The sequence below is a fragment of the Ammospiza caudacuta genome, chromosome 9 (assembly GCF_027887145.1).
Source record: "Ammospiza caudacuta isolate bAmmCau1 chromosome 9, bAmmCau1.pri, whole genome shotgun sequence".
Classification (NCBI taxonomy): Eukaryota; Metazoa; Chordata; class Aves; order Passeriformes; family Passerellidae; genus Ammospiza; species Ammospiza caudacuta.
In genome coordinates, this window is record NC_080601.1 from 7906537 (window position 1) to 7934416 (window position 27880).

Sequence of the window (27880 nt, forward strand, 5' to 3'; positions counted from 1 at the left end):
CCAGGCAGAGCCCCCTCCCCATCCAACAGCAATGGGAAAATTCCTCTCCTGCCTCCACACCACGCCCTGATATCCACATCTCCCCTTTTAATTCCAAATAAGAGAGCTGGGAAATCTTGCAGCCAAAGCCCATAAACATCAAAGATTTAACTGGAATTGTAATTCCAGGTCTGCATCAGAATTACGGATTTTTAAGGTGGGAACAGGAAAAGCTGCTCTTAGTTTAGATTTGACTTAGTGAATCTCACGGGCTGTATTCAAAATTACTTCTGAGCATTTGGGCAGTTTGGATGCCAGGAAAATCCTCTCTTGGACCCATGCAATGTGCACCAAGGGAAATGGAAATACAGGATTAATTCCACAAAATCAATGCTACTTTGTTAGAAAATCAGGAAGGAAATTGTTCATTTACGTTGAAGTGATCAGTGAGAGGTTTTATTTTAATCTCTAATTGTTTTAGCTTCTCCCTCTATCCTAAAACTGCACATTTTGCAACTGAGCTTTTTCCTTTAAATAAAAAAGAAAAACAAAGGAGGAAAAATGCTTCTAATCCACTCAATACTTGTGTGCTTTGGTGGAATAAAATTAAATTTCAGTTTTCCACCGAGGTATGGAGTAACTTCGGAGCAAATATCTGGCAATTTTTGTTTTTTACTATGAACCCAAAACCACTCCAATCTGTTGAGGATTCTGGAGGAAAATTTCGAAAACTAGGCCAATGTTAAAGCTGATAAATTTAAAAATCAAGGGTTAGTTGATTCTAAAAGAAATAAACAAGCCTTGATTTTCCAAAGAGGAGCCCTGGAAGCACAGCAGCAGAAAAACCTAAATGTGCTTCCACATCAAACACTGATTCACCAGCTTTGAAGCTTAATTCAACTTTAAATATTTAAATGTTCTTGAAATGTCATCAGATGCCCTGATCAGCACGTACAGGCTTCTGTGTAAGAAACACAGAATTATAATGAGCTCCAAATAAAAATCATGCAACGGAACTGGAAAGCAATGATTAATTTAATAGAATTAATTACATTAGCCAATTCAAGCAACCACTGTGCACCCAGGAACTGAAAACAGCATCAAGGCAACACCAAAAACAAAGGCAGTGATTCTTTAAATATGGAAGAAATCACAATTATCATCGCTTGTTCATGTACAAAACCAGGGATAAACACACATTTGTGACAAGTTATAGGAAACCAAGGGTGTTGGACAAAATCAAGCGACATTTGAGGTTTCCATGGTAACATTAACTTGCTTGTTATCCCCATTTGTAAAGGCAGGCAAAGCAGAAAATTGTTGGTAACCTCTAGCCCACGAGTGATATCCCTTTGATCCCAAGCTTCTCTCATTAGGCACTTCCCAAGCTTTAAATTCAGCAAGGCAGAGCCTACCAAGACTCTTGATTGTGATATGGCACCATTGGACTCCTGGGAGTAGCTGTGACCCGAATGAGGAGACGCCTTGAACCCCAATAAACATTTGATTAAAGATGTTATCTATGACATCATAAAGATGATATCCAGGATTTCAAATCATGATAGTGAATATCCACTACCTCCCCTTCCTCAGCATCTTTAGGTGCTTCCTTGCAGCAAACTCATTTTAAAATGTAATTCTTGTATTTCTTTCATCTCACAGATGCTGAGAAGGAAAACTCCATCACGTGGAAGCAAACTGTCAAGCCACATCTGTCTGACCTGAGCCATCCTGGTGTCCTTCCCATGGGTTGTCCCCACCAGTGTGACAACCTTTGATCAGCGGATTTGGCAGATCCTGCTGCTCCCAGAGCTGTGCCAGGCTCTGGGGAAGCATCCTGGTCCCAGCTCTGGAGGATACCTTGCTCTGCTCAGCTTCTGCCCAGCACTGTACCTGCCTCTTCTCCCGAGACCTCCTCCCAGTGCAGTCCTATCTTGTTCTTCTGCATGGGAGTAATTAAATTAATTTCTCTTTTCACTTTTAGAGCTGGTTTTGAAAGAAATAACATCTGAGAGCCTGAGCCTCTGACCCCACAGCAGGAAAATCCTGTTAAAATCATGGGAAAGAATCTCAGTGTATGGATCGCACTTGGTGCATAAAATCGGAGAATCCCAGAATGATTTGGGTTGGAAGGACCTTAAAGCCCATCCAGTGCCACCCCTGCCATGGGGAAGGACACCTTCCACTGTCCCAGGCTGCTCCAAGCCCCGAAGTCCAGCCTGGCCTTGGGCACTGCCAGGGATCCAGGGGCAGCCCCAGCTGCTCTGGGCACCCTGTGCCAGGGCCTGCCCACCCTGCCAGGGAACAATTCCTTGCCAACATCCCATCCAGCCCTGCCCTCTGGCAGTGGAAAGCCATTCCCTGTGTCCTGTCCCTCCATCCCTTGAACATTGTCTCTCTGTATTTCTTTTGTCTTCTTCAAGCACTGCAAGGCCACAATTTGGTCCCCCCAGAGCTTCTCCTGTCCAGGTGAGCCTCCCCAGCTGTGCCAGCCTTTCCTCCCAGCAGAGCTGCTCCATCCCTCTGCCCATGCTGGTGCCTCCCCTGGGCTCATTCCAGCAGGTCCATGTGCCAGTGTTCTAGGCAGATAGGGTTGGTCTGGAATTGCATCTCCAGCTCCTCCAAGTTTCCAGGCCTTGCTCAAAGCAGCTGGGTGCACTGCTCATCACTCAGCCAGCCATCAGAAAGAAACCTCTATAAATTAATGAGACATCCTTCACTTTCTAATGTTAATGTCGATTCCTTCTGGCTATGTTTTAATATCCTATTAGCGCCTAAATTACCTGAGAATTCCCCATCATTTTGGGAGGTCAAGCATGAGGGTGTCATCTTTTATGTTTACTTGGAGAACTCCTGCAGAATTCACCATACCAATGATTCTGGCTCTCATCTGTATCCTTTGACAGTGTTCCCATGAAGTGGATAATGCACTCCATCCCTTTCACATTATGCTAATATTGAGCCAATCCATCAAGTTTATAGGTTTTAAGGAAATTTAGCTTGGATGGTTTCAGTGCCTGGACTAAGTCAATGTTCTTTGAACAGCACAAAACCATGAGCCTGACACCTAAAGATGCTGCCAGTTCTGGAATGCTGCTTTCTCAGGAACTGAAAAGTTCATTCTTAGCCCAAAATTATTTGTTAACATAAGCAACTAAGACAACTTGGACATGACCAAGGGACATAGAATCATGGAATGGTTTGGGCTGGAAGGACCTTAAAACCATCCAGTGGCACCCCTGCCATGGGCAGGGACACCTTCCACTGTCCCAGACTGTTCCAAGCCCTGTCCAACCTGGCCTTGGGCACTGCCAGGGATCCAGGGCCTGCCCACCCTGCCAGGGAACAATTCCTAATTCCCAATATCCCATCCAGCCCTGCCCTCTGGCACTGGGAAGCCATTCCCATTGTCCTGCCACCCGAGGCCCTTCTCCAAAATCTCTTTCCATCTTTCTTGTAGCTTCTTTGGGTCCTGGAAGGCCACAATTTGGTCACCCCAAAGCTTCTCCTCTCCAGGCTGAACATTCCCAACTCCCCCAGCCTTTCCTCCCAAACTGGTGCCTCCTCTGAACTCACTCCTAACAGGTCACAAAATCTTTTGGTTTAAGAAACGAAAAGCTTTATCCCACTGCCTTCAAAAAAATTAAGCACAAGCACTTGATGGCTTTTCTCTAGATCTGCCTGGAATGAAACTTCCTGCAGTGTTTGAATTTCCTGAGGAATTATTCCATACCAATAATCCCTGGCTGATACTTACGAGCACGTCTGCTTTGCTGCTCAGTCCTTTGCCGTAATCATCGGTGGCAATGACCTGGAACTTGAAATAGGATCTCCTCATGTTTTTGAAGAGCATGGCAGTTTTGATCAGCCCCGTGTAAGCCTCGATCACAAAGCCCTCCTTGCCGTCCTTGATGGGGGGAATGATGAGCCTGTATTGCATGGCACTGTAATTCCCAGTGTCCTTATCATCAGCCTAATGGGGAAAAGGAAACAAGCACAGGCAAACAAGGTAAATATGCATGGAAGGAGTCATTAACCTTGTCCTTTAAATAAAGTTACATCTTGGCCCAGCAAATTTCTGCCACTCTGACATTTAAAACATTATATCCCAGAGCAGGCTGCTACTTTAAATGCTTCATTTAACTTTGCTGCACTCAGTTTTGCTTTTCCAGCAATTTCTTCCTCCTCTGTTGGCATTAAGCTGCTCCAGAAGAAAGAAAATAAAAATTAAAAAGTAGAAAAATATAAGTTGACTTTCAAGTCTGCAACAATACCTTAAAAATATAAGTTGACTTTCAAGTCTGCAACAACTGCTTAATTATGAGAAACCTCCGCTGCCAAATTCTCATTGAAAAAAAATTATCAAAGAAAAAAACATCTCAGCAACCTCTGCACAGATTTGCACAAAAATGCCCTTCATATTAGATATATTCTGTTGGAGCACAGGTATTTTTGGTGCAATCAAGTAACTTTTTATTAAAATAAGGAAGGATTGAGTGGCATTCCTGCAGTGGTGCACAGGGCCCTGCTGGGCGCCCCAGTTCAGGACGCAGAGCTGTCCTGGCACCGTTGCTGAACTGGATCAGGATGCAGAGCTGGCATCAACCAGGCAGCCCCAGGAATTGTTATTCCACCTTCCCTGCTCCTGACAGCCCTGTGTAGCCCCATCCTGGTCTCTCCAGCCCCATTCCTTATGCTCCTGTTCAGTCTGAATCCAGAGGGAAGTGTTTCAAGGACCTTGACCGAGCTTTCCTGTGCTCCTTCCAGGGATCAGCGAGGTGGGAGCTAATTAATGCCTGAGCACTCATTAGTCTTGGTCACGGCCCCAGCATCTGGGATACTTCAGAATCTATCAGCAGGTTTTTATGGAAATATTGGCACTGCTCCTGAGGCCCGTCGCTTGAGCTAATGCTGGAATGAAAACCAGCCTTAACTTTGAATAGGTGCATGTAAAATCCATGGAAAATCCTTACAGTGCCATGACTTAAGAATGAAAAACAATAAGGGTTTGTGTCAGCATGAAGAGTTTGTAGAATCATGGGATATCCAGAGCTGGAAGGGATTCACAGGGATCCCTGCACAGACACCCCAACAATCCCGCCCTGGGCATTCCTGGGAATGTTGTCCAAGCTCTCCTGGAGCTCTGGCAGCCTCAGGGCTGTGCCCATTCCCTGGGGAGCCCGGGCAGTGCCCAGCACCCTCTGGGGGAAGAACCTTGCCCTGATCTCCAGCCTGACCCAGCTCCAGCCATTCCCTGGGGTCCTGTCCCTGCTCACAGAGAGCAGAGCTGTTTATGAGACACCACAGCTACTAAAAGAGAATTATCTGTGCAAGGTCATTAAGCCTTCAACAGGGGGCCATTAATCATCATTAATTGTTTCCTCACCAGCATTGAACAAGTTCTATACGGTGGAAATCATACCTTCTGGTTTTTTATTCATTCTCAGATAATTTTTCAGGGAATACAAGCACCATAAGCAATCCAGGTGCTCAAAGCTGTGTATGCTCCATGGCACTCCAACTCCTATCAGCCCAGATTTCCAGACAGAATCATCCAGCACTTAAAGGATTACATCCAGGCTGGTTTAGCTGGAAAGAGCAAGTTTCATTCAGAACAGCCCAAAAGATGAGCTCCTGGAATGACACTGGCTGTCACTCATCACAGACACACAACTGGTTAAATTCCCACTCTCAATATTTTGCTTTCTTCTAAATTCACAAAGCTTCATCTGGCTCGACTACCAAAAGCATATATATATAAATTGTGTTAGGTTGGTTTTCTTCTCCAGCTCCACAGGGTTTTTTAAGGCTTTTAAAACCCAGAGTGCTGCCTCCTGGGTGAGCTCAAACTCCTTTATTAGTGATTTTAAGAAAGATGGGAAGGTTAAAAAGCTTTCTGAAATTTACTCTGTTCTGTTAGTCAAAAAAGCAAAGACATCAGTGGGCTTTTCCAGAGCATTCCAGCTTTCCAACTGGCACAGGGAAATACAAGCCCACAACATCCCAGAGCCAGCAGATGGGAGCCTGGCAGTGGAGAGTCAGGAAAATTGTTGGCTTTCCACATAAATAAATTGCTGAAGGAAGAAATGAATGTGAAAACACACTATGTCACAGAATAATGGAATTTTTAAGGTTGGAAAACATCTCCAAGATCACACCAGCCAACCTTTGATTGTCACCTTGACCATCAAATCACATTGTGCAGTGCCACATCCACTCATTCCATGGACACTTCCAGGGCTGGTGGCTCCACCATTCCCTGGGCAGCCCCCTTCCAATGCTCTGCCACCCCTTCACGAGGAAACATTTCTAAAATCCAACCTGAACTCAAGGAAATGGCTGGAGAGAAACACCAGAGTGATGTTTGGATGGTGAGAAACAACGAAAAAAATTAAAACAGCACCTCAGCTGTGCCTGGAGTGCCAGGACACGAGGAATGGGTTCAGACTGAAACAGGGCAGGGCTGGATGGGACATTGGGAATTAGGAATTGTTCCCTGGCAGGGTGGGCAGGCCCTGGCACAGGGTGCCCAGAGCAGCTGTGGCTGCCCCTGGATCCCTGGCAGTGCCCAAGGCCAGGCTGGACTTTGGGGCTTGGAGCAGCCTGGGACAGTGGAAGGTGTCCCTGACATGGCAGGGGTGGCACTGGATGGGATTTGAGGTTTCTTCCACCCCAAACCATTCTGGGACTCCAGGGTAAATTCAGCTCATGCAACACAGCTCAGGATAAAACCATGACCAATCCAGAAAAGTCTTGCCTAGCCAAACCCTCTTGTTTATCTATACTCAGCTTTGCATGGTGGTAATGGAACTGGGGAGGAAGGAAAAACAGAATTCCTGTAACCCCACATGGCACATGAGGGACCCAGCAGCAGCCACAGGAGCAATGTCCAGCCACAGGATCCAGCTCCTTTTGGGACATCCATGAGCAAGCCAAGTTTCCCACTGAGTGCCCAGTGAAGTCCAAAGGCTCCCTAGAGGTGCCCTGGAGAGCAGCAGGATGACCTTCCAATAAAAGGCCAATTTCTTTGTTAAAATGGATTTATGAGCTTGGTTCAGCTGGGTCAGAAGCCCATCATATTTTTAATATTGGCAAATTGTCTCTCAATAAAATGTACAGCTTTTAATAGTCACTGCTTTCAATGACACCAGAAATCAATTTCACCTTCAGCATTTCACGCCTGGAGACGTGTGTGACTAAAAACAAACAAAATTTGGATCCGAATTAAGGTATTGATGCTGCAGGCACAGGCATTAAATGAAGTCAGGCCTTCTGCACAAAGCTCAGGGCACTGGAGCTCAGCACTAATGAAATGTTCAAGTCTTGCAGCTGAGCTTAAGGCATTAAACTCCACTGAAAGAGGCCTTTTGACATCTGAAGCTCACAGCTTGTACAGTCCTGCAGAGTTCAGGTGCCTCGAGCTGGCAGACAGGCTGAGTTAATTGCCACCAGTTCTGAGAGCTCAGTGCCACCCCAGAGCCATCAGCAGCCCCACCACCATCACAGCTCAGGCTCTTTCCACATCCACCCAGAGATGTGCAAACAGGTGCCAAACAGGCTGGGAAAATGATCAGATTCCAGCTTCAAATATTTAACTTTGTTGTTTGAATTCCCCCTGTCTCTGCTCTTTGGCTCAAACCTAAGGACACTGGGCTTGGCAGGACCAGCAGAGAGAGCTTGTGAGCTGCTCCCAGGAACCTCCCAAACTTCTCTAATCCTAGGAAGGATGTTTGCTATTCCTGTAATTTGTCCTGAAGGTAAATATTTTTGACACTTCATTAGCAAGAGATCTATGACATCTCAAGAGTTGCATTATGACTGTCAAAGAAGAGAAAGAGCTGCACTTAATCTTAATATTCCAGCAGCATGTCTGCCTTTTGTTCTGCACAAGAAATACAGATGTCTCCTAAATCCTGCTGTGATTGAGGGCTGATAAATATGGATGATCTCAGGAATTACCAGGACAAATTCCAGCCTCCTGTGATTGAGTGGAGGTGTGCCCACAAACAGGGAGCTGGGTCAGGATTGCTGCTGCTGCTTCCAGCCCTTTCCCATCCCCTCTCACAGAGGAGGATGAGGCACAAATCTTGGGGTGCTCCCTAATCCCAGCACAAAAGGAGTGAGGATATTTTTACTCAGAGGCACGTGAGGCCCTGGCAGAGGGTGCTCAGAGCAGCTGTGGCTGCCCCTGAATCCCTGGAAGTGTTGTTCAGGTTGGATTTTGGGGCTTGGAGCAGCCTGGGACAGTGGAAGGTGTTCCTGCCCATGGATGGGCTTAAAGCTCCTTTCCAACCCAAACCATTCTGTTGTCTCAGTGATCAACCCCTTCTTTTTCTCTCCTTTGCAAGAAGGCCCAACAAATGAAGCCTTTAAAGCACAGATTAATTAATCTCTGGCTCCATATGACTGCACAAGCACAGCTTGATGGCAGAACACCCAGGCAGGCTGGCAAACCCCGCTTGCTGTTACAGCAGCACACTGACCCTTGTCACCAAAAGTCACCAGTGGCATGCTTGGGATGAGCATAAAAATTATCACTAACTCCTGAAGCTGTATAATCATTGATGATTCCACTTTTTATCTGATCTAAATCCAGATTTGCTGCTCAGAGTGAAACACAGTTGTTAATTTGAAATGCTTCCCACCTCCCTCAGAGGGCCACCCTTACCCACAAGCCCCAGGCTGCTAAGGGGGCATTGAAAATGGCAGGATTGGGATTGGGATGCTGAGGGGAATTTTTTCCTCCCTTCCTAGCAGATGGCAGCTCCAATGTTCCCAATTAGTGGCTGGCACATAAAGCAGTTTTTAGAACCAGACTGTTTTTGCTGGTAGGAATTTCCAGATTGTTGCAGATTTCCAGTTCTGACAGCACAGCTGTCACTGGGCTGTTTTAGGGGAGGTTTCTGGGTGTTGTACAGACACCTAAGCCTGGAAATTTGGGGTAGCCATTGCAATTTTCCTTTATTTCCTGTATTTCTTCACTTCCGTGCTCTTTTACACCCTCATCTGGCTCAAGCCCTTTGGAACTCATGCTCCTCACCTTAGTTTGCCACTGGCTGCACCAGGAATGTTTAGCCTTGATCTTAAAAAACATTTATATTCATATTAAACTTATATTTAACATAAAATATTCCATATTTAATACATCAGTATATAATATATCAATATATCTGTATTATAGTAAATATGGTTGGTGGTTATTTCCATATATTCTTTAATATTCATATTGCTTTGAATTTATATATCAATTTATATATCAATTTCTATTTCTTCACTACATCACTGATACTGATCACTGCCCAGCTGACTCCCAATACCCCCAGTGCCAGGAATTTTCTGAGAAACACAGGTAGGAATAAATCAGGTGAATGGGAATTGCTCACTTTGTCCTCCTGTGGTGGCTATAAACCTCCCAGATGCCAAAGGAAACAGGGATTCCTTTTGGCAGGCTGTCTCATGGGAAAAGGTGTTGAACAAGAGAGGTTCCCAAAGTTGGATTTTGAAGCAAATAATTGCAAAAAATGAATTTTATTGTTATTTTTCTTCAAGTTAATGCTTTAGAGAATAACTTTTTGTGTGTGTGTGAGGAAGTAAAGGCCACACACATGGATTTCCTCCATGGGATGGGAATGATCCAGGCACACTCCCCACTCCCAGCCCCTCTAGGAGCCTTTACTCAAGAAGGCACATTCAGGACCACCAATCTTCAAAATGCCCTCAAAGAAAAAAGTAATTGAAAAATCTTCAATTACATGGGAAAAAAATCCCAAAGGGTAGGGAATTCTCTGATTGTGCCAGAGGAAAATAAAAGGAAAGTAAGAGAGCTTAGAGTAAAAAGTTCAGAAAGCCTAGAAAAAGCAGGAATATGATTTTTGAAGGAAAAATGCCTGGCATTCCTGTAATATTTGTCTTAGCAGGGCACACAGCTTTTTTGGGGGCCAGATGTTCCAGCAGCTGGAGGCTGCGCTGTTGTCACCGCAATGAGCTTTCCAAGGAGACTTTTACTCCTACCAAGCATGTTGTCTCCCTACTCTGGCATCCATAAATCACATTTTAAGCAAGGAAAGGTTGTGAGTGGCAAAGCAGTTCAGTTTTGGGCATGAGTCGTGCAACAGCCAAAGGAGGGATGAGCCAAATGCTGCGCTGAAAGCTCCCCCGGGTGCCCAGGGTGGAATCTCAGGAATTCCAGAACTTGCCACTCTGAAGATTCCCTTGTCATCCCAAGGAAAAGGAAATATCAAAATAAATCTACAGGTTATAGGCATAGATAGGAAAAAATTTGGACATTTAATAACAGATCTGTGAAAAAAAAAAATCAACTTTGGTATTCTCTCTCTAGCCAGGAATTTTAACTGTTTCTTTTATCCATTGTTTTAGCTCATTGAGGGATCTCTAAGATGCTTTTGAAGTGAAGAAAAGAGGAATTCCTGCTCCCCAGAACATGCAGCCTAAAATGGCTTTGTTTATTTTGCTCTCTTCTGTTGAGATATTCCAAGGATATTCGATATTCAATAAAGGATATTCAAAGGGAATAAAGTTCCATGAAAAATCTGATTAGAAAGGGGCAAAGAGCACAGGAAAAGGCTGGAATGAAAATATTGTAGGAAACAAAGCATTTCCATCAAATACAGCCAATTCCAGAGCCTTGGATTCACTGGCATTATTTAGGCAAGATTCCTTCCCTGCAAACATTTTCAGGACAAAAACACCTTTATAAACTGAGCAGGAATTCAGACAATTCTCTTTCTTCACTAGAATCAGGACCTCTGATATTTCCCTCATTTAAATCTGTAATAATTCAATAATTTAATAAATAAAGTAAGAAAAGCAGAGGTTAATAGTGTTAATATTTGAAAAGCAAGAGCTAATAACATTCCATTGTAGGGAAAAGCCAATTCCTGCTGGTAATTTCCCTAAAGATTCTTTTGTGGATTTATTTCCTGAAGCAGATAGAAAATATTGTGTTTGGGGCTCAAGGAAGCCTGGAATTCTGAGGGGGAGCAACAGGAGTTCCATGAAAATACCAGTGAAAAGCAAAATAATTCTAGCACAAGGAAACACAAAGCAAAGATCAAGGCACAGAATTCATAATTAGAGGCTCTGCATGTTACATCTGGTTTTAATTAGTATATTCCTAATGAAAAGCACAAAAAGGTCTTTAATTAAGGAAATGGACTCTCAAACAGATTGGAAATTCTGGGTAAAAAATCGGAATTGCAAAAAAGGGGAATTGAAACAGCAAGGAGCAAATCCTTTGCTAAAAATTGCCACTTTATTCAAATATGTCCCTTTTTTAAATCTTGGAGCATCAGTACCTCCCAGCTTTCAGGGGCTACTGCTCGTAATCCAATCAGATCCATAGAGAATAATTAATGTGATTTATCACTCCCCAAATTAATTCTGATTAAAAATGACTTTTGGAAAATGATTTGTGGTATTCTGCTGAGCTTAAGCATCCTTTTTATCTACTTAGAGGAATCTTACTATGAATCTGGAGCAAAGCAGCTCATTATCCTTCTCTAAAAGGCTTTTATACTCAAATTAATGTATTTAAGAGGATGCTGCTGGCAGCAAACCCAATGACCTTAGAGAGTTGGGAGAAACTTCATAGGATTGGCCTTGGTACATATCAACTGTTTGGATGATGAGGGAAGTTTTTATCCAACATTTTATTTGTCTGTTTGTTTCTAAATTCAATTTGTGTGGAAGATTATGGACTCAGGATTAATTTTCTTCTCTCCTTTATTTTTTTCTTTAAATTTTAATTTATTTTTGGTGTTTGATTGTTTTTTATTATTTGTGAAATTTTGTCCAAGGCAGAGTAGAGCATGACTGAAGCATCTGAATGTTCAGTGGTGTATTTGTGATCAATTGATCCAAAACTGATCTACATCAACTACTCTATTAATAATTAAAGACTACACTCCTAATTATCCCCGTAAGTTATTATGTCCTGTTAAAGAAGAACTCACTGTGGGATTTTTGGGCTGTTTTTGGAAGTTGTAGTTTTGCATCTTGTCATTTGAAATGCGGGGAGAGTTGGGATTGGCCAACCTGGACAAGAGAAGCCCTGGGAAGACTTGGGAGCCCCTTCCAGGAGCTAAAGGGGCTCTAGGAGAGCTGGAGAGGGAATTTGGGAAAGGGATGGAGGGACAGGACACAGGGAATGGGTTCCCAGTGCCAGAGGGCAGGGCTGGATGGGATATTGGGAATTAGGAATTCTCTGATTCCAATATCCCACGTTTGGGGCTCATCAAGGCTATTGTCAGTGCCAGCAAGAAAATACTGAGAAAACCACTTTCTTCTCAAAATCACTCAGATGATGTGAAAGAAACTGAGCAACTGTTAATGAATGCAGAAGATGAAAGCAATTGCATGAAAAACACCTCCTAAGAACCTGAATTTCCCCCTGGAATCCAAACCTGAATAATTTCTACGGTGCAAGCTCTGCGTGTACTTTATTAATGTTCTCCTAAGTTTCAGCTTGGAAAGCTGCTCATTTCATTCTACTCCTCAAGAACAGACATTCATTCGATTAATTATTCTCAAACCAGGCTGGAATGGGGATTGTGTTTAACTAACAGAGCAATTACTTTTGCTTTCTAAAGGCCAGGAAAAAAGGTAACGAGCACTGACTGCTGCAAATGCTCCGTGCTACAACAATAAATTCCAGCCTGATCCTCTGCAACAAAAGTACTCTTTAATTATTTCTAATTTTACTTTCACTAAACACACAATTATGTTTAATGCCATCCACTAATACCAACTCCTGGCTTAGGCCTCATTCCATTTTGTGCCAGCAAAACCAGGGAGGATTGGAACAGAAAAAGCCGAAAGACACAAAACTGACATTTCTTTTGCTCCTTCTTTGTGGACTGATCACATGTTTTGTGTCAAATGTCTCTAAAGGGCAAAAGCAGATTCCCCTCATCACCCCAAAATTTCCCTTATCTTTTCTCCACCTATTTCTTATCCCCCTGACTGACACAAAAATACCTGTGCCTAAGAAGTCCTCTTGGAAAACCAGGAAGGATTTCACAGCCTGTCCACATCTTGTGGGACGACTCCAAATGTGTTTTGACATTTGTGCCTCATGATTCATTTGCTTTCATACAAGGAACAAAACGTTCCTTTCCCTAAATTACTTTGCCTTCCAGAGTTTTTTATCTACTCCAGTGCCTCTGTCCTCTTATCTCTCTCTACAATTCCCTGGAAGGAGGATAGAGCCAGGTGGGGATGAGTCAAGGGAGAGGAGAGGAAACAGCCTTGAGTTGTTCCAGAGGAGGTTTGGATGGAATAATTGGAAGAATTTCTTCATAGAAAGGGTGGCTAAGCATTGACCTGGTCAGTGGTGGAGTCACCATCCCTGGAATTGTCCCAAAATGTGTGGAAGTGGTGCCTGGGGACATTTTTGGTGGTGACCACAGTGGTGTTGGCAGATGGTTGGACTTGATGGTCTTAAAAGTCTCTTTCAACCTTAATGATTCTGTGATTCTTCAGGAGTTCTGAAGTTCATGGATTTGACATGATTTTTGGATTTGCCACCATTTTTGGATTCCTACTTTCGATGAAGTAGAAGCTTCCCAATTCCCCGCTTCTCTGCCATTTCTGGGCTTATTTTGAGAAGGACTCTCATGAAACCAACAAAAAGAAAAACAAAAAAAAAAACCAAAAAACCAAAAAAACAAACAGCTAGGAACAACTTTATTAAGCTTTGACCCTTTTATCATTCCTGGTGCTCTAAACATATAATTTATTTGTTTTATTGAAAAAAAGGAGCTTTTACTCTTGGCTATTATTATCTGAGATGAATTGTAGTCTGTATATTATATTTCCATTAATTTTTGCTCCCTTTGAAACAAAAAAAAAAAAAAAAACCAAACCCAAAAACACACACAAAAAAAAAAAACCAACCCTGTGATCCTGTGGATGATTAATCTTATGCTCACTTTCCTCTCATTGCAGACCTAAAGTTGCTGGATTTCCCCTTTCAAACCTAAATACAAAAACCAGCCAAAATAAAAAAAACCAAACTTCAGGTGAACACTGGCATTCAGCATAACCCAAATATTTAAATCTTAACAGATCTAAAATGAGGGCTACAAACTGGTATGAGACACAAGCACCAAAACTGACTACAAACAAAACCTGGGTTTTAACTCAAAATCATCCTTGTGCCAACATCAACCATCAAGCAGCTTTAGAAGATGCAAATTTCAGAATTTTCTGTAAAAAAATCAACCAATGAGTACAAATTTTCCATCTGTAATTGAAGGTTATAACAAAAACTTGACCCTTACCTTCACTTTGAGCACAGAAGAAAACATTCTGGCATCTTCAGACACCCCTCCAATGTACAGTTTTTTGGTGAACACAGGTGCATGGTCATTTTCATCCTTCACCTCAACAAAGACCTTGGCTGTATTACCTAAAAGAGGGTAGGAAAAGGCAAAATAGGAAATTTTACAATAATTTGTAACAACTCCTGGTATTCATGAATTTACAGCTCAGGGAGATCAGGTAAAATGAGTATAGGCATAATAAAATAAAAATAAATCTCTGAGACAGCATAGAATGCTAAAATTGGATAATCCCAGAATATTTGAGGCTGGAAAATCCCTGCCAGCCCATGGAGTCCCAGCTGTGCCCAGTGCCCACCTTGTGCCCAGCCCAGAGCACTGAGTGCCACCTCCAGCCCTGCCTGGGACACCTGCAGGGCTGGGCACTGCAAAGCTCCCTGGGCAGCCCCTGCCAAGGCCTGAGCACCCTTTGCATGCAGAAATTGCTGCTGCTGTCCCAGCTGAGCCTCCCCTGGCCCAGCCTGAGGCCCTTTCCCCTTGTCACAAAGAGCTCATTAACAGCATCTCTGCACTTTGCTTTATCTATTTTAATTGTTCCTACTGCCATGCAAATTCTTAATGGCTGATTCAGTCCTGGTGTCTATAAACTCATAAATGGTCACACAGAGTTTTGGCTCAGCAGCCTCAACACTTAATTAATTTCCTGTGTTAATTGAAAGCACCCCCAAGCCTGTTCTCCTCCCAAACCTGGCCTGGCCCTGGGGAACTCCACCAGCGCTCAACACAAAACACCAGAGCTTCAACACAAAACACCAGAGCTTCAACACAAAACCCCACTGTTAATTTGGTTTTATTAAAGAGTTCCTGCTCCAGCCTATTGAGCAATAAACATCTCCATCCTTCTGCAAGGGGAAAAAACATCCAGCAAAAACCACGGACCTGGTGCCAAACAGATTCCACTGTGCAGCAATCTCCACCAACATCTGCTTCCCTCTTTCAGAATTGTATCATCCAGAAAGATTGCTGGAAATGATGATATCCAGTTCATTAAAACCACATTTGCAAGTGATAAATTGCCGCCTTTCTGAGCTGGTCTTCCCAGCTCCTTTCAGTGCCAGGATAATTTCAGTGTTGCACAGGTGCTACTGATCTGAGTTACTTGTACAATGCAGGCTCTTAAGAAAAGGCTTAGGAGCTGTATGCTTAGGGGAGGAAAATGTTGATATTTCAGAGTATTTCTGACATGGCCAAAGTGATATTCTGCCTATCTGATGGTCCAGCTGATGGGAAACAAATGATGGCCTCATAAATGGAAGTGAAATGTGAAAAAAAATCCTGTGGGGTTCTTCAGTGTGGAGAGAAGGGGGGGAAAAGAAAATAAAGAAAGGAAAGGAAATTACACTGATTGTCAAATTTCTCTTTTCTTAAATTAGATCCCTAATGTCTCTGGCTGCAATACCAAACTATATGGCAGGAAAATGAGCTTCCCAGGCAGACTTTCCCACTGCAGCTCCACCCTTCAGGGAAGAAGGTGGCATCAAAAGCAGGATTATGTGTGGAAGCAACCTTGCCCTGCTGAGCCCATAGCCAGTTCTATCACTGGCTGCCACCAGTTTGCTGCTGGATTTTAGCAGATCCTGATTTTATCCATGCCAGTGGATTAGGTGCTGGCTCACCTGCCCTGGTTCTCTCTAATTCAAATTAAACATCATTTGCACATCGCTCGCTTTTGTCGTGTCAGGCCAGTTTGGGTGAGGTGGCTGAGCCTTGTGCAAAGTTTGCCTTGCAATTTGCTCAACTCCCCATTTGTTTGATTTGCTGGCAGTCCTCTGAGCTGCCAAAAGGCTGATTTGTTTAGCAAAGGGTGGATGCTCTGAGAATGGAGAAATGGAAGTTATTACATTAAGCACGAAGCAAATTAAATACCCTCCATATCCACAGGCCAACATTAGGACTGTCACCATTGAATATCTACCTGCATTTCAGCTTCCTGCCTGATTTCTGGCCACAGTCCTTCATTCCAGCAGGTGGAGTGGAATGTGGCATCCATGAGCTCCTTGCCATCCCACCTTTGGATCCAAATCCACAGCTGGCTGCAGGAAAGGGCTCCCCATCAGCTACACAAGTTGTCTTACCCTCACAGTGGAATTCTCACTAAAATCCCTCAGCAGCAGCTGTGCCATGTGGGGAAGGTCATGCCAGACACTTTCCCATGGGGATTTTTCCAGTTTCTCTGCTTAATTCAGGAATATTCCCTGCACAGGGGCACTGGTGCTCCCAAATCCATCACTCCTGCACTCCCAGCCTGATGGAAAAGGCCACCAATGAAGCACACTCTTAGAGAGTCTGGTCCAGACTCTGTCATTAGACTCATTTTTCCTTCATATTCCAAATTTTTACCTGCTTTTCTAAATGCTGGGTGTGGCTCAAACCCTCTTTGTAAGGACAGTGATCATCACAGGCTATCAGTATTCACATTCACCTTCCAGAGGGGAAATTGGTACCCCCATGCATGAAAAACCTCCCATCTTTGGAGTTCTAAGTCTGGAATCCAGCTCCAGTTACTTTTTTTCTTCACGGATTCCAGGAGTTGAAAGCAGGATTTACTCCTTGGTGGTATTTCTTGTGAGACCTCCCGGAATCCAGGTATAAAATCTTGTAACTTATGACTGTGCTGCTTAAAGAGCAGAACAAAAAGCATCTTTCCCTGGACAAAGCTGCCAAGGTGGCCAAAAAGAGGCAAGAAAATTGATTTCTGTGGTACCTCAGTCTCCTGCAAGGTTCCTTTTTCTCCAGCCCCCTGCAGATGAGCTGCAGTGCACAGAAAATACAGAACTGCAGCTGTTTCTAAGTCATCCTCAGCTTACAGGAACCAGCTAAACAATCACTGCCAAGAGTTTTGGATCTTTCAGCTTCTGTGGTTTGCTTAAAGGGAGTGAAAACAGCTTGAAAGCTGCTCTAAAGCAAAGCTGAAGAACCTCTGAAACAACTAAAACGAGTAGACCATGAATAAGTAACACAGAAAACAAGCCCAGCAAAAACTCCTGGGTCACCAGGGTGTGCCAGCATTTCATTCCCATAAGTTTTTCCCAAAAATCTTTTCTGAAAGTTCTTTTCCAGCCTCCCCATCTAAAAATGTGCCAGGTCCATGTGAGCCTATACTTGGCTGCAGAAATGAAGCTGAACTAAAACAATGGTTTTTGGACACTGGGACAGCATCAAGGATGTTTTTGAGTGTTCCCAGGTGAGTTTTACTCAGTGTTTTCACCAGCAGCACTGCACTTGCCTTCTGCAACATTCCAACCCAGCCGTGGGTACAGCTGCTCTTCAGGCATGGATAATTCTCACACAAATCCCTGCATCTCCAAAAAGCAATTCTGTAGGAGCAGATTTTCAAAGAACCCTTCCAAAGTTCATCAGAATCCAGCTGGGAGGGAGAATTGTGATTTGCCAGGGCTTAGGAGCACTTTGCTTTACTCCTGCCTTACAAGTGCGTGGAGCAGGCAGCACTCTGTGCTTTGGCAGGTGAGCTGTGCTGAGCTGCAGCTGGGCTCCAGCTCACATTCCTGCATTTGGCAGGACCAAGCAGGAATCAGCACTGAATATTTTTCAGTGGCACTTAGATCCAAATGAGCCCATAAAGCCTGAAGAAGACCATCATGTGCTGTCACTGCTCGAGAGAGTGCAAAAAGAAGCAAACAGCAACGTGTTTGGAGCAGCACAGACCCGAGGTCTGATTTAAATCCAAATAAAACCTCTTTTTCTCACAAATAATGACCTGAGTGGGAGCTCAGGTTTTGTGTAGCCTCTCTAAAATGCACTGCTCTGCTGCCCAAAGAAATTGGAAGTTTGTCCCAAGCTCCCCCAGAGCTGTGAGGCAGCAGGATCAGCTCTCCAGGCTCTGCTTGCATGGAGTCCATCTGTCACAACTCCTGGATTTGGGAACTGCCAGAGCAGCCAGCTTGGAAAGCACTGCCAGCACCAACTTTTGCAACTAAAAACATAAGGTTGCTTTACTGTTACATCAACACCACGGGGACACAGAATTCATGCTCATATTTAATGGAGTGGAATTATCATTCCCAATGACTACGGAGCAGCTGCAGAATTTCAGTTGTAAAACTCCCATTTCCACTTTATTCCCAAGGGGTTTTTGGGGTTTAGAAAAGCAAAAACAGAAGGAGACAGGACTGGTGCCTTACCCCAGCCCACAGAGCAAAGCCCTGCTCAGAGCTGGGTTCAGCAGAACCAGGACAGTGCCTTTGTACCAGCACTGGGGGTGACAAAGGTGCCAAACAGTTCTACCTGACCGGATAAAACATGGAAATAATCAATGGAAGGGTGTTGCAGACATCTTTTTATGAAAATCCTTTCTTAGGATTTTTTCCTCCTGAGAAGCTGAGAGGCTCCAGGAAAAAAATGTAAACATTGATTATTTGCTGCTGAGGAATGCAACAGGTGGATCTGGGATTGGTCTCATGTGGGGGTTTGGATTTAGTGACCAGACACGGCAGAGCTGGCTCTCTCTCTGTCCGAGCCAGCTGCCTTTGTTATCATTCTTTTCTTTTTTATTCTTAGCTTAGCTAGCCTTCTGAGATGAAGCTTTTCCTTCTATTCTTTTTACTATAGTTATAATGTAATATATATCATAAAATAATAAATCAAGCCTTCTGAAACATAGAGTCAACATTCTCATCTCTTCCGTCATCCAAGAACCCCTGTGAACACTGTCACAGAAGGGTGATGTTGCTTTCAAATCTTGTGACAGCAAGATAAAAACCCTGTCTAACATGGTCCTGTCATAGAATCATCCAGGTTGGAAAGGACCTCCAAGGTCATGGAGCATGACCTGTGACCAATCTCCACCTTGTCACCCAGTCAATTAATTCCTCTTAAATACAGGAAAAACCACCACGGGGTTCTGTCATTACCTTTGCATCTCTAGGGATGTGAAATCACAGAATCCCAGAGAAGAGACCTTAAAGCCCATCCCTGCCATGGGCAGGGACACCTTCCACTGTCCCAGGCTGCTCCAAGCCCTGTCCAACCTGCTCTTGGACAATTCCAGGGATCCAGGGGCAGCCACGGTTGCTCTGGACATGCCCACCAATCCATGTTCTACAGTTCTACAACTGGGACCAGGCTGAATTGGGAGGTAGAAGCCTCTCTTTGCCCTTCCTTGTCCATCCTGTTCAAATGCTCTTTGTTGTTGTTGAAACAAGCCTTTGTTGAATGGCAGTGCTTTCTCTTTCCTGCTCCCTCTGCTTCCACACAAATCCTTCTGCTCCTCCTACCCTTTACCTTCTCACTTCAAGGAGCATCAAGTTCAACTCCTGGCCCTGCACAGGACAGCCCCAAAACCCCACCTGTGCCTGAGAGCATTGTCCAAACTCCATTAATATTCAAGGTCCTTCAGGGCTCAGCATCATCAGAATCCTCAAGAAGAACTCCAAGCTTTTAAAGTCATCGTCACCATCCAACCCAGCTCATCTTCCAGTCAAATGAAGTGAAACAACACAGCAATTTCATATCATGAAGTTTCAGTTAAAGTAACTCCTTTAATGAGTTTGGCTGTGTTGAAAACAAGAATGTGACTTTGCATGATTTAGCATCATCTATGAAACCCCCAGTTTAAGTCACCAATTTGATGTTCTCATACTCCAAAGAACATCTCAATTTACTTTCTCTTCTCACATATTTATTCAATTATTGCCACACTATCACCTGGCACCATCACTCAATGACAGGCTCAGTTACACTTAATGCACTTTCACTTTTCCCCTGCTTAGATGGATACTCCAGCTCCTACTTCTCCATAATTATTTCCTATAATACCATGACTGAAAACAATTTTATGCCCATCTTCTGAGCTTTGTGACATTCAGGCCTGTGTGCTGGCTGAGCAGTTTGTCAGGGCTGTGTTATTTACAGAATCCCAGGGTCACAGAGGCTGGAAAATCCCTGCCGGCCCCTGGAGTCCCAGCTGTGCCCAGTGCCCACCTTGTGCCCAGCCCAGAGCACTGAGTGCCACCTCCAGCCCTGCCTGGGACACCTGCAGGGCTGGGCACTGCAAAGCTCCCTGGGCAGCCCCTGCCAAGGCCTGAGCACCCTTTGCATGCAGAAATTGCTGCTGCTGTCCCAGCTGAGCCTCCCCTGGCCCAGCCTGAGGCCCTTTCCCCTTGTCCTGTCCCTGTTCCCTGGCAGCACAGCCCGACCCCCCCTGGCTGTCCCCTCCTGGCAGGGAGTTGTGCAGAGCCACAAGGGCCCCCTGAGCCTCCTTTGCTCCAGGCTCAGCCCCTTGCCAGCTCCCTCAGCCCCTCCTGGGGCTCCATTCCCTGCCCCAGCTCCGTTCCCTTCCCTGGACACGCTCAATGTGTATCTCGAAGTGAAGAGCTCAGAAATCCCTGCAGTTCCAGAGTAGGTCACCAACAAATTCCAGAACAAATTCCAGAACAAATCCCACTGATCCAGAGGTATCCAAGACCAAAACTGGCAGGAGGTCACTGCCAGTGGGTGTCACAGCTCTGTACTAATTCAGTGTTGTGTAATCCTTGGGCTGTGCATTCCAAGTCGCCCAGCTCCAAATGATTCATCAGTTCAACCTCAGCAAAGCCCACAGTGATGTGTTAATTGTGCCCCATCTCCTCCCACTGCCGTTCATCAATTCAGTGCCCTGAAACTCAGAAGTAGTGTTTAACCTGATTAAAACTCCTCAAAAATAAACAAAGTGCCAAGAAAATGGAAAAGAATTCATTGTATAAACGCAGGAATCAAATCCAGAGATCAAGGGATTTCCATCACGAAGTCATAAGTGATTGAGCTGGCCAGACACTACTAAAGTATTTTAAATATATATATATTTATAAAATTCTTTAGCCATCCCTGCAGCACAGTGTATATTCTAAGGAATAGATGTGTTGTATACTCTTGGAGAACCAAAGGCACCCAGCTTGTGCTCCTTTAAGCTGGCCTGAAGTCAGACTCCAGTCATTATCAAGCATTCCTGAATAAAGTAATTCAGCCATCACTTTTTGGAAGTGCTGCTCACTTGGGAGAGCTGCCCTAGTGCAGAATGTGAGTCAGAATAGGGAATGGAGGGAAGGACCTGCTGACTGCCTTGAGTCTTCAGCCATGTCAGGAAGGCTTGGAGAAAGCTGTGTGCTGCATGGGAGCCTGATCTGCTTGCTGGGTATTCCTTGGCTGTATTTTTATGGATATAACCTTACCTGGATTTCTCCCAGGCACAGAGAGAAGCAGGCAGCTCTGGCAGGTACATCCTTGATGGTGGATAAACCTGCACAGGATCTCACCCTGCTCTTAACAAAGCCAAGCTCCTGACCACTGATTAACCCTGATGTGTCACACACTCCACACACTCAATTCTTATTCAAGGAAAAAGAAATACCCAGGAAAATCCTGGCTCAAAACCCCAAAATCTCCTGCTGGTTCTGTGGGTAGCATTGGAAAGGTGAAGGTGTTGGAAGTGCCGCCCCTGTACAGTGTCTCAGGCTATCCCCAAGATTTATGGCATGTTCCCAAATATTTGAGCACCTTCAATAACACAGAATCCCAGAGTGGTATGAGTTGTATGAGTTGTAAAGGATTTACAAAGCCATCCAGTGCCACCCCTGCCATGGGCAGGGACACCTTCCACTGTCCCAGGCTGCTCCAAGCCCCAATGTCCAGCCTGGCCTTGGACACTGCAGCCACAGCTGCTCTGGGCAAGTCAGGCTGACAGATCCCAAAATGTACCATGGGCTGTGATCCCAGCATCACCATGACCCTCCTAAAACACAGCAAGGTCACTGGAGAGCAGTTTCAGCCTTCTCAGCAAACACCAGCAATATCTCTGTGAAAAAGATGGTAAAGGAAAGGGTTTTGACACTTACTTTTGGAGGGAACCCGCAGGTTGTTGGACTTCACCACCTGCAGGGAGTCTGCCTGCACCCGGAGCTCGTAACTTTGGACACGTTCATAGTCCAGAGGCTTTTTCACAGTGATCACTCCTGTTCTGTTGTGAATGGCAAACACATCTGGAAGCCAGCAAAAACACAGGAATTTTATGAGATGCACAAACTGGGATTTTCAATGCCCAGGGGTTTTATTTTGGGGATGGATGACACAATTCTCTGACACTGCCAAGCAAGTCATTCCCTCCCTGCCTCCCTCCCTCAGGTTTGGAAAACCCCACCTAGCTTATCTCTGAAGATATTTTTAAGCAGCAGAGTGGCTTGATCTGCCCTGCTACTGGAATAACCAACCCAGCATCACAGAATCATGGAATATCCTGAGCTGGGAGGGACCCAAAGGATCAGAGAGTAAAACTCCCATCACAGATGTGTTTTGAGTACAAATGGAAAGATGGGACAAGACAAAGAGCCCAATCTCACAAAAAAGGAGGATGGGATGGGGAATTCTTTACATCCCTCCCAGTAATTCTGTGTTATTTTGGCAAGATTTCCAGGTGGAACACAGACAGTATCCCAGCAGGATGTTTTGTTTGGATATCAGGCTCTAATCCAATATTTGTTACAGCATGGCTGAATCTATAATCCCTTAAATCAGATTTTTAAGCAAGTCAATTCCATCAAAGCTATTTATGTTTATATTTTGATGTGCCATGGACTCACACTATGTGGCATCCACAGGACTTTTCACATCAGTGAGAAAGATTTTCTTGTAATTTTGCTAATTAATCTGATCTTTAGCTTATCTCCAAAGGCATGATAATGGTAGTTACAGAATCATAGAATGGTTTGGGTGAGAAGGGACCTCAAAGCCCATCTAGTGCCACCCCTGCCATGGGCAGGGACATGTTCCAGCATTCCAGGGTCTCCAAGCCCCAAAGTCCAGCCTGGCCTTGGGCACTGCCAGGGATCCAGGGGCAGCCACAGCTGCTCTGGGCACCCTGTGCCAGGGCCTGCCCACCCTGCCAGGGAACAATTCCTAATGCCCAATACCCCATCTAAACTTCTCTGTTCCAGCCTGAAGCCATTCCCCCTTATCCTGTTCTTTACAAAAAATCCCTCTCCAGGTTTCTTGTTGCTCCCTTCCAGCCCTGGAATTCCCTCCTGCTTGTCCAGGTGGGATTTCACTTTGATGACCTGAGAGTTCTTCTCCAACCTTCTGTGATTCACCTCAGCAGCTTTACTTCTCCACAATTTCTTGCAGATCTCCCCATAACCACAAGACTGAAATATTAATATTAATATTAATTTGATTACACTTACCCTCCTCATTCCCTGAGACAATGGAGTACACCACTGTCTGGTTCAAGGCGGCCGCGGTGACAACGGTGACCACGGTTCCCTTCGGGGCACTCTCACTCACTGGGGGAGGCCTGCAGAGTGGGACAGAAGGATTTGTGTTACCTTCCCGAGCAGCAGATCGTTGACACTTATCCCTCAGGTTAGTATGGCCTCCACCTATTCGTCTGCCAAAGGATCTGTTATGAGGGAAAATCATATTAAAAAGGAAAATGTTTAACCTTTGAGAATGTAAAAGTCACTGAGAAGTCCAACAGACAAGAGGTGGCAACGTAAATATGTAATGATTCTTGGATCTGAGAAGTGGGAAAGCAGGGAATAATGAGAAACAAGAACCACCATGTCACAGATATCTTTTATTGAAAATCCTTTCCTTAGGATTTCTCCTCCTGAGAAGCTGTGAGGCCTCAGGAACAAAATGCAAACAATGGTTATCTGCTGCTGTGGAATGCAAGAGGTGGATCTGTGATTGGTCTCATAGAGTTGTTTATAATTAATGGCCAATCACAGTCAGCTGGCTCAGACACTCTGTCCAGACAGAAGCTTTTCTTATCATTCTTTCTGATTCTATTCTTAGCCAGCCTTCTGATGAAATCCTTTCTTCTATTCCTTTAGTATAATTTTAATGTAATATATATCATAAAATAAAACAAGCCTTCTGAAATATGGAGTCAGATCCTTGTCTCTTCCCCAGTCCAAGAACCCCTGTGAACACCGTCCCACCACCACAGCCTTATAAATGGGAAATAAAAGACAAAATAGATATTTTCTATATATACTTTATATATATATAGATCTCTTTTATAATAGATCTTGAATATATTCAAGTCTACTAAGAAAACTCAGTAATGTGTCAGAAAATGACACAAGAAAACTCATGCATGGGTAAAATTCCATGCCTTAAACAGGAATCACATTGGGGCCACCTCTACAGGAATTTCCACTCTTCACAAATATGAAAAAAAATTTCCTGCCAACACATTTGGTACCAAAATCCAGGATGCTTTTTAGGATATGAACTGCAACCCAAGGCTACCCAACCTCTGTAAGGGTGGGCAGGCCCTGGCACAGGGTGCCCAGAGCAGCTGTGGCTGCCCCTGCATCCCTGGCAGTACCCAAGGCCAGGTTGGACTTTGGGGCTTGGAGCAGCCTGGGACAGTGGAAGGTGTTCCTGCCATGACAGGGGTGGCACTGGATTGGCTTCGAGGCCCTTTGAACCCAAACCATTCCATGACTCTGTGCTGATGTCTTTAAATCACCAATCCAAACAATTTCAACAAGGAGAAGTGAAAGGTTTGAGTTCATCTCAAATTCTCCTCCTCAGATTTTCCTCATGGCAAGCAGTGGTTAAATTCACGCTTCTAACTCTTCACAATCAATTTACAAGGAAATTTTGACACTCGTCTCTGAATGTAGATGGGGTTTTTTACTGTATAATGCAGAGTTTTAAAAATGACACTCATTCTATAGATAACAAAATAAACACCAGATGAGGATCTGCTCAGAGAGGCTCCTGAGTTTGAAGATGAGTTGTGCACTGATATTCAAAATTCTGGACAGAATCTACAGCTGCTTCAATATCATGGAGGTATTCAGAAGGCCAAATGACACCTGGGGACAAGGCCTGGTGGTGGCCCTGGCAGTGCTGGAGGAACAGTTTGATTAGATGATCCCAGGGGTCTTTTCAGGCCTAAATAATTCTGTGATTCCATTAATATTTTATCACTTTTCCCTTTCATCTTTCAGGTGGTTTTCAAACCCCCCAACCCACAGCACATTTTCCCATTCTAAGGGCAGGGAATGGGCACGGCCCTGAGGCTGCCAGAGCTCCAGGAGTGCTGGGACAATGCACTCAGGGACAGGGTGGGATTGTTGGGGTGTCTGGGCAGGAGCTGGGATCAATAACCCTTGCGTGTCCCTTAAAATTCAGGATATTCCATGGTTATATCAAAGTTGGAACCCCAGGACACAAGGACACAATCCAAACTATTGAACCCAAACTTCTCCCACCAAGAAGTGGCCAAACTTCCCTTGAAGTCTGCTTTACAAACACTTCCTTTGGAATCAATGTTGCTTTGAACTTCCTACAAAAATTTAGGGATAATGAATATATGGAATTAAGTTTTGGATCATGCAACATGATGGTGATCTCCTCTTTTTTTCACTGAAGGAAAAATCCCCTTTTACTCAAAACCACATGCCTGGAGCAGATCCCTCTGCTCCCACTGTTCTGTGTCAGTGGCTGGAATAAAATTCCTTAATTTATTAAGCTCTTAAATCATTGCTATGAAAAGCTTTTTAAGGTGCATTTAACCAATGCAAATGCTAATCTTAGGGATTAAAAACATGCCAAAAGGCAGGAAAAGACAAGAGCAAAACCTTTCAAAGCTGGAAGCATTTAAAGCTGGAGTTCTTTTGATGAGGTCAGAGAGGAAAATGTCCTTTTTATGTTGCATTATAGATGATTTTGTTTGCTTTGTCTTCTAAAAGTGTGGGAGTGTTACAAAAGCCCTACATTTCATTCCCAGCACAATTCCAGCATATTTCTGCAGTGGGAATGACCTGATAGCTCCCTCTGCCAGTGCTGAATCCAAGGGATTGACAAATCAATAACAATTAGTGAGAGGTTTTGTGTTTGCTCTGGAGGGAAGGGGAAGAACAGCACCTCTCACTCCTCCCTATGATAATTACACTGATTTCATTCATTTCCTTTAATTCCAGGGATTGGGAACAACAGGAGCAATGCATCAGCTGCAGTAAAATCCAGCTCATCCCTCCACAGCATTCGTCTGGATTGTGGAAAAGCAAAACAGCAAAACATGAGCATCCAACTTCCTATATCCTGCTTTTATCCTGTGCTTCCAGCTCTAATAACCTTTCTAAGGGAATAAATTCCTTATTTTCCAATGTTTAATGGCTAAGATGAATAATGGTGCTTTTTTTTTTCCCCTGACATATTATTTGAAGATGTTTCAGGGCACAGGCAAAGGTGTTTTAATGCCATAATTTTGCATCGCTGCATGATAAAAGCTGGAATTTTTGTGGGAAGAGGAAAGCAGGAGAATCAAGACCAAACCACCCAGAAAAGGATGAGAAAATATCCATGGGAGTGGAAGGGAAGAGAATTTCTGTGAGTCAACACCACTGGGGGCAGAGAGGGTGAAGGGATTGGTTTGTCAGTGTCACCTGGGCAGGGTTGGTTTGTCATTGTCACCTGGGTGGATGTGGGTTTGTCAGTGTCACCTGGGTGTGTCTCTGCCTCCCAGCCCAGTGCTGGCTCCATGGAATCAGAGTTCTTAAGGATGGAAAAGACCTCCAAGACCATCAAGTCCAACCATCAACCAGCCCCATCCTGCTCACCACTAACCATGTCCCCAAGTGCCACATCCACACAGTTTATCAACACCTGCAGGGCTGGGCACTGCAAAGCTCCCTGGGCAGCCCCTGCCAAGGCCTGAGCACCCTTTGCATGCAGAAATTGCTGCTGCTGTCCCAGCTGAGCCTCCCCTGGCCCAGCCTGAGGCCCTTTCCCCTTGTCCTGTCCCTGTTCCCTGGCAGCACAGCCCGACCCCCCCTGGCTGTCCCCTCCTGGCAGGGAGTTGTGCAGAGCCACAAGGGCCCCCTGAGCCTCCTTTGCTCCAGGCTCAGCCCCTTGCCAGCTCCCTCAGCCCCTCCTGGGGCTCCATTCCCTGCCCTGGAATTGCTTGAAATGTTTGAAACATTCTCAAAGAAATGGTTTCTTTCTGAACCACTGAACTCCCCATCTTCTCAAACCTGTGATTTCTGATTTCTTCCCAAAACTCCCATGCACAGGACCCACATCCATCCCATTCCTGGATGTGAGAATGTCCCTTGCAATAAATTATAAAATCCACCTGCATCCCACAAATCTCAGGGATAAACCACAATTAACACCCACTTTAATCCCCATCCCACCTCAGCCTTATCCAGAGTTTTAATCTCCCCTTCTCCACACAACCACCCTTTGACCATGACAACTTTAATTTATTTAATCCATTTCCAATCTTATTTTTTTCCATGACCATCCCAGCAATGTGGCATTTAGGCCCTTTGATTCACTTTAACTTTTCCACAGGAATAATAAATGATATCTTGGGAGCATCCAGGGTGGAATGGACACCAGGAGAGACCTCGTTGATTTCTTTGAGTATAAAACCACAAAATGCATTTTATCCCTCAGAAAATAAACAAAGCAACCACAAAGAGCAGAATTAAAATAAAGACATTATTTGTGCACAAACCTACTGAAAATAAATACAATTAAAAAAAAAAAAAAACACTGAATTTGCTATGTCTTAATTATTTGTGTCTTGA

General features: G+C 44.4%; 1 protein-coding gene across 1 annotated transcript in view; it reads right to left on the reverse strand.

Annotated features, from left to right (window-relative positions):
- The window catches only part of PCDH15 (protocadherin related 15), a 309038-nt gene that overhangs the window by 39920 nt on the left and 241238 nt on the right, over positions 1 to 27880 (reverse strand). Inside the window, exons 25-28 of the mRNA XM_058810078.1 lie at positions 23510 to 23619; positions 22169 to 22312; positions 14280 to 14407; positions 3737 to 3952 (exon numbers count right to left, since the gene is read on the reverse strand). Of these exons, the coding sequence (XP_058666061.1) occupies positions 3737 to 3952; positions 14280 to 14407; positions 22169 to 22312; positions 23510 to 23619 (598 nt within the window). The remainder of the gene's footprint in view (positions 1 to 3736; positions 3953 to 14279; positions 14408 to 22168; positions 22313 to 23509; positions 23620 to 27880) is intronic.